The sequence below is a fragment of the Saccostrea cucullata genome, unplaced genomic scaffold (genome assembly GCF_032062105.1).
Source record: "Saccostrea cucullata isolate Sc308-1 unplaced genomic scaffold, CSIRO_AGI_Scuc_v1 ctg445, whole genome shotgun sequence".
NCBI classification, from domain to species: Eukaryota; Metazoa; Mollusca; class Bivalvia; order Ostreida; family Ostreidae; genus Saccostrea; species Saccostrea cuccullata.
Window position 1 is genome coordinate 177,376 of NW_026921564.1, and position 7,248 is coordinate 184,623.

A 7,248-nucleotide genomic window follows, 5' to 3' on the forward strand; every position below is an offset into this window, starting at 1 on the left:
GTATACAATAATCCCAGTTTGCTGTGCTGTTCCAAAGAACTTACAAGTATATCTTATTCTGACAGGTGTTTTAAAGAACGAGTACCTCATACATTGTACATGTATGTGTGCGTGCATGGTGCATACTTATCAGTATCTTCTGAAATGATCATGTGAGATGGTTGAATGGCCTTGTGAACTTCACTGAATTCAGTAAGTATGGCGAAAAGAAAAATGTATGAATCGCTTTTACCAGATTATAAGGAATGTAAAGACACATCCACAAATAAGACATTATGTGCTGTTAAAAATGAAATATTGGCATAACAAAAAAGGTCAAAGTCCATTTTTATACAATGCACATCAAGGGAAGAAGAACTGAAGCGGGCCTCTATAAAAAAACATCCAAAGTTGAATAAGGTGCCACGGAGGAGTATGCATCCCCTGTCGACTGATCATACCTTCTTGTCACGATCGGGTAAATTGGTGAAAATCTGTAGAAATTTCATTGTGTAAACAATGGCTTAACAATTATAGGATGAAAATTGTAAGCAAGTATTTGATCCTATGATAGACTGCATTTGCTGATAAGGTAAATGTGTGGACCATAGAACTTCCGAATTGATAACTTTAAACGAAATGTAAATATCCGTGTTTCATTAACTTGATGGTCATTAGCTTGCCTCGTTTTAAAAATTGATCGTACATAGAGCATGCTCTTACGTACTGAATCAACTGGGAGACTTAAACCTCATATACTGGTGGTAAGGATATATTGCTACAAAATAAGGAATTTGACGATAGAAAAGTTGAAGTCATCACGTTTTGCGCAAGTTTCTTAAAAAAAAAAAATTATGCACAGCAGCATATTTTTTCAAATTGTAAAAGGTTTTTGATGAGATATATACATATAATTTTATAATATTAATACATGTATATTAGCTTAGTTTACAAAAATGTGGGGCATGCATATATTAAGCTTCATTTACAAAAATGTAAAAAAAAAAAAAAAAAAAAAAAAAAATCATTTGTCTTTCCATTTACAGCAATTTTCTACAGATGTTAAGAATCTGACATATAGTTTTGTTTCATCATTTTTAGATGTGAATAAAATCTTAAAATAGAAAACCTAGTCATAATGGCCAGCAACATCACCAGAGCGCTGGCAATCATTCTGTGTCACCTCTGTGACGCGAGAGCTGCTGCACTTCACTGTAATTCCTGCCAGGTCAACTTATGCGAGAAATGCGTAGGAAAACACTTTATGACGTCATCGTCTTCCACATTCGAAATTGTTAAATGCAAAGAAAGGAAGTTCCATCTTATTTTCACAATCTGTGAATCTCACAAAAGTGAAAAATGCACTGTGCATTGTGAAAACTGTGATAAATCAATTTGTATAAAATGTGTGACGGGAGTCCATAGGGGACATGAGACTTCTGATCTCTTGGAAATAGTTGAATCAAAAAAAGCGCCAAATCGAAAAAAAAACACTGCTCACCTTGAAAATGCAATTCCTCAGTTTGACCAAGCCTATGCAAGGATCGCAACAAATCTGGCAGATTTTATTTCAAGGTGTGATGAATTACAATTAGCTGTCAACAAATGTGGCAAAGAATGGCGTCGCGTCGTTGATGAAATCGTCGATAAAAACAAAAAAGACATCGCCAAGATGAAAGAAGATAGAATTCGAGAAATGAGAGGTTACCAAGAAGAAATCAAGAACACACAGCAATTATTACTGGAGACTGTTAGGCAAAATCGAAAGATTGTTGAGTTTGTATGCAAGTGAGATCAACCAATGCAAATACAAGGGACGGGAACTTAGTCAGAGGGGACCTTTAGAAGTTGATTTGAATTCATCAACCTTTGTTCCCTGGCAGGTCAATTTTTCCGAACTACCTGGATTTTTTTTTTGGAAACTTCACTTGACCAATAATATATCGACGTCAATGTCTAATACTGCAGCATCCTATACCGCCCCAACCAAAGAGAAACTGTTATTGAAATAGCAGCTTTTTTGACGAATGACAATCTAAGGCATCTCTGTTGTACTGGTACAGAGGAGGTTTGGGTAAGTTACGATAAAAAGGCGAGGATCCAACGTAAGGACATACGTGGATCAATCGGGAAGACTTTTAGGTCCATTTGTATGCACTGGAGTGGTTACCCAAGTCGCATATCGGTAACAAGAAAAGGAGAACTAGTGGGTTATACAGATAAACAGAGTAAAACTGTTTATACTTACCAAGATGGAAGACATTTCTCTCTGATCATGGTACAACAGGGATGGCAACCGATTGCAGTGTATTGTACAAAATCGGGGGATTTCCTTGTCTGCTTGAAAACGGTTGATGATCGTGTGTGTAAAATTGTCCGTTATAAAGGACAAACAATCATTCAGGAAATGGCCATGGATAATCGAGGTGATCCGTTATATAAAGGAGGCAATAAGATGCTCTATGTGACGGAAAACATCAACGGAGATGTCGTTGCGTCTGACTGCAATGCCAAATTTGTTGTCGTAGTTAACTGTTCAGGTGCGCTGCGATATCATTCTAAAGGAGATAAGTCGATCAAGGGTAAATTTACTCCTGGTTCCATTGTCACTGATTCAAAGGGTCGTACCTTGGTGGAAGATGATGGAAATAGTTGTATCCAAATCATTGATCAGGATGGACAGTATTTAAAACATCTAAATTATTGTGGCATACTGAGCTTGGACACACTCGGGCGACTGTGGGTGGGAAAGGTTAATGGTAACAAAGTGAATGTGATCAAATATACAGAATAAAAAGGAAGATACAAGCATTGTATACAGTGTGTTTCCATAATGAAAATGATTGCATCATGTATCATGTTGTAATTTATTCCTGGGTCCATACTTGTGACTGACTTAGGCGGTCGTATTTTGGTGGAAGATGGTATAATTGTATCCATATCATTGATCAGGATGGACAGTGAGTGTGATCAAATATACAGAATAAAATGGAAGGTACATGCTGTGTTCCTACATTCTTTAACCACAGAGCTTTTAGTAATTTTATGTCAATAATATTACTTAGGAATATCCTTTTCTCCCCAAATGATTTAAGCACAAACTTAAGATGTGGAATATTATGAATATTTGACAAAGAAAAATGTTTAACTTTCATCCCAGAATCCTGTTTTAATCTTTTTGAATTTATATCAGATGACTGTTACGATGTTTTAGCGTTAACACATTTCTACAAATGTTCATGGTAACAATGATTGTTTCGTGTTGTAAATTTGAATTTACTAGTGGAGTTAAAGTTTAAAACATGATAACTGTCATTTGTTTGCATTTACTACATCTTTTTAATTTAAAAATAAGATAATTGACTTTTTGTCTAGATGAATCCTTCATCTAGGATTCAGTGAATGTGTGTGTGGTTCCACATCCACTACCCCTCCCCCGAGTTTAACAAAATTAAGATTTTTTTTCACATTGCACTGATACACAATGCATATACAGGTTTTTATACTATAATGAGCTGTTCTGAAATCAATATAAAAATCTTGCATAATGGCTAATAAAGAAATCAATGCATAAATGTACATTTGTACTGATGGTTAAAAAAAATCAATAAATTAACTCAGTTGATGTCAATTTTGTCTACAGATCTTTGTATTTGAGATTGGAATTGTCCCCTTGTCAAAGCTTCAGATTCATTTGCCATGAATGACTTCTAATTCGAGTATGTTGTTGAGCCATGTCCTTCACGCATGGTCAACATAAAGTGATGACCAGGGTATAATTTGGGATTGGTTAAGAAATCTGTTGAGAGTTGAGTTTGTGTTTATTCCCATGAAAGTCCATGTTTTTAAAAGTTAGGTCTGATCAAAATGTCAGTTTTTCTGCCCTTTGACCTTGCATCTGAGATAGAATCTAGGTGGAAATCTAGATGAATGAGGTCTAGATTATCAGTAACAAGATGCGGAAGTTTAGATTTTTACAGGTTTTAAAGGTGGAACTCGGACACTATTTCAATATTTTAAATTGGAATATTCTAGTTAGTAAGTGAGGTAACAGGAATAAGGAATATCGATCGCTTAAATATATACATATATATTTACTCGGAGGAATTTGCGATCCACCCAATAACTTGTATGATTAGATACTATTTATTTGTTTTTTTCTTTATAATTCTTTTGACATATGTAAATTTTTTTCTGTAGAAACCTCTGTTGTAAAATTCAGCCTTTTTGTGTAAAATATCCCAGATGGAACACCATACAATGTATCTCTGATGCAAGTGAAATATCTCTGTTATCAGTGTGATCAGATGATGCAGAGCAGTTTTAAATTGAAAGTTGATGGAATAAATTTTCCCTAGGCCTATAGCTATAGAAATGCTTTTATTCAGTAAGTAACAGCCTTTATAATAATTGCAAATTGATGTGCTCTTCACAAGAACCACTTACAGGTACATCGTATACTCACTGGTGTTTTAAATAATGAATACCCCATATATACATGTTTGTGTAAGTGCATGGTGCATGATTATCAGTATCTTCTGAAATGATCATGTGAACTTCAATGAATTCAGTAAGTATGACTAAAAGGATAAATGTATGAATCGTATTTACCTGGCCTTAAGGACATACGCAACGTACCTTACCTACTGATAATTTTCAAGATATTCTAAATTTAAATTTATAATACCATTACATGTTCTTAGATAAAAAATCAGCATGCGTTACCAGGGGATTTGAAAAGATATCAAATTTCAAAAATTTTTGCATTAATCAAAGAAAAATGTACCAAAATTACAAAACCTAATTTCCAGATTTTTTTTTCTTAAAAAATTGTTTTAGAAGAGGTGTACTAATCCATATATAGACATTAAAAGTATTGCACATATGTCTTTCATTTTGTGGAGCTCTTCAACTCTAGGGAAGAACCCAATAAAGTTCAAACTATGTTGCGTATGACCTTAAGGAGTGTAAAGACACGCCTACAATTAAGACATAATGTGCTGTTAAAATAAAATCAAAGTGTCAAATTTTTCGATAAAGTTATTCAAAGTGTCAAAGTTTTCACCAAAGTGTTTCAAAGTGTCAAAGTTTTCAAAAAAGTTTTTCAAAGTATTAAGGTTTTCAATAAAGTTTTTCAAAGTGTCAAAGTTTTCGCCAAAGTTTTTCAAAGTGTCAAAGTTTTCGCCAAAGTTTTTCAAAGTGTCAAAGTTTTCAATAAAGTTTTTTAAAGTGTCAAAGTTTTCGATAAAGTTTTTCAAAGTGTCAAAGTTTTCAATAAAGTGTCAAAGTATTCGATAAACTTTTTTAAAAGTGGTAGAGTATCCAAGTTTTTGATAAAGTTTATCAAAGTGTCAAAGTTTTCGATAAAGTTTTTTAAAGTGTTAAAGTTTTTTTTAAAGTGTCAAAGTATTTGATAAACTTTTTCAAAGTGGTAAAGTATCCAAGTTTTCGATAAAGTTTTCAAAGTGTCAAAGTTTTAGATAAACTTTTTCAAAGTGTCAAATTTTTCGATAAAGTTTGTCAAAGTATCCAAGTTTTCGATAAAGTTTTCAAAGTTTCAAAGTTTTTGATAAACTTTTTCAAAGTGTTAAATTTTTCGTCAAAGTTTTTCAAAGTGTCAAAGTTTTCGTCAAAGTTTTTCAAAGTAATCACTACAGTAAATCAAAGTTTTCAAAGTGTCAATGTTATCACTATAGTTAACTATAGTAAAATATGATAAACTATAGTTAACTTAGTATTTTTTGTTAGGGAAGAAAGGAACGTATGTATACCATTTACTTCATATTTTCCAAGTGTAAAAATAAATGCCAACGAACTTGTTTGGATCAGAAAGAAAAACTACATGTAATTACATGTAAATAACTCCCCTAATAATAGAATATATATATATATATATATATATATATATATATATATATATATATATATATATATATATATATATATATATATGTTCTGATGGTTAGAACAATAGGAATACATATTTTCTTTCTATCTCGCCTTTCTCTCTCCCTTTGCACAATTTAAAGTAATACATAACTGTTCATATCTTTTTTTTTTTCTCCTGATGGATTTGTTCTTTGAAAGATAGAAAATATAGGACATCGAGTTATTAACATCAAGTTATTTAAGGAACAGTCAGAATTGTTTTTTTTGTTTGATTACTGTAAAAGTACTTTTTCCGCGTGGTATTAATTTACGCTATGTACGCGGGTACAAATTTTCCGCGGAAATTTGTCCAAGCGTACTTACTATCGATATAAGGCATATAGTGACAGTCTAAGAAATCCGCGTAATTTTCTATCCGCGGATTAAACAGAATTTGAGATTCCGCGGAATTTTGACCCTGTGGAAAAAAAGTACGCCTACAGTGTTTTGCGACACCCAGGCTTCTATGCAATTAGTAAATTCTTTCAATTATTTTTACACAAACCTTATGTTTCTGGGAAAATGTATCTCCTTGCACAGCAGCATTTTCTTCTTCAAATTGTAAAATGGTTTTTAATGAAACACGTACATAATCTTATTATAATCTTCTTATAATTCTATTAATGTAAATACATGTACATTAGCTTCACTTACAAAATATAAAAATCATTTGTAAAATACAATTTTTTCATCATTTTTAGATGTGATTTAAAATTTCAAAGTAGAAGACCTAGTCATAATGGCCAGCAATATCACCAGAGCACAGGAGATAATTCTCTGTCATCTTTGTGATATCGATGCCAAAGCTGCTGCACTTCTCTGTAATTCCTGTCAGGTCAACTTATGCGAAGAATGCGTAGGAAAACACTATATGACGTCATCGTCTTCCGCACACGAAATTGTTAAATACAAAGACAGGAAGTTCCATCTTATTTTCACAAACTGCGAGTCTCACAAAAGTGAAAAATGCACCGTGCATTGTCAAAACTGTGATATACCAGTCTGCATAAAATGTTTAACAGGGGTCCATAGGGGACACGAGGCTTCTGATCTCTCGAAAATAGTTGAATCAAAAAAGCGCCAGATCATAGAAAACACTGCTCACCTTGAAAATCTAATTCCTCAGTTTGACCAAGCCGATGCAAGGATCGCAACAAGTTTGGCAGACTTTATTTCAAGGTGTGATGAATTGCAGATAGCTGTTAACAAATTTGGAAAAGAATGGCATCGTATCGTGGATGAAATCGTCGATAAAAATAAAAAAGACATCGCCAAGATGAAAGAAGATGGAATTCGAGAAATAGGAGATTACCAAGACGAAAACAAGAACACACAGCAATT

At 33.1% G+C, this 7,248-nt stretch overlaps 2 protein-coding genes across 2 annotated transcripts; both read left to right on the forward strand.

Annotated features, from left to right (window-relative positions):
* The first annotated feature begins 1,651 nt into the window (after positions 1-1,651).
* LOC134260340 (uncharacterized) lies at positions 1,652-2,773 on the forward strand. Its single transcript, XM_062742903.1, has 2 exons — positions 1,652-1,767; positions 2,020-2,773. Exons 1-2 carry the CDS (start codon positions 1,652-1,654, stop codon positions 2,771-2,773), a joined length of 870 nt encoding a protein of 289 aa, XP_062598887.1.
* Positions 2,774-4,303: 1,530 nt separating this feature from the next.
* On the forward strand, positions 4,304-7,242 carry LOC134260341 (E3 ubiquitin-protein ligase TRIM45-like; the record flags this gene model as incomplete). The annotated part of the gene is made up of 2 exons (XM_062742904.1): positions 4,304-4,427; positions 6,609-7,242. A coding segment is annotated over exon 2 (596 nt), but the record flags the coding sequence as incomplete, so codon positions are not given.
* Positions 7,243-7,248: the final 6 nt, after the last annotated feature.

Coding starts and splice junctions, on each gene's coding strand:
- LOC134260340 (XM_062742903.1), top strand. CDS start 1,652: ATGAAAGAAGATAGAATTCGAGAAATGAGAGGTTACCAAGAAGAAATC. Junction 1,768..2,019: donor ATTGTTGAGTTTGTATGCAA/GTGAGATCAACC, acceptor TGACAATCTAAG/GCATCTCTGTTGTACTGGTA.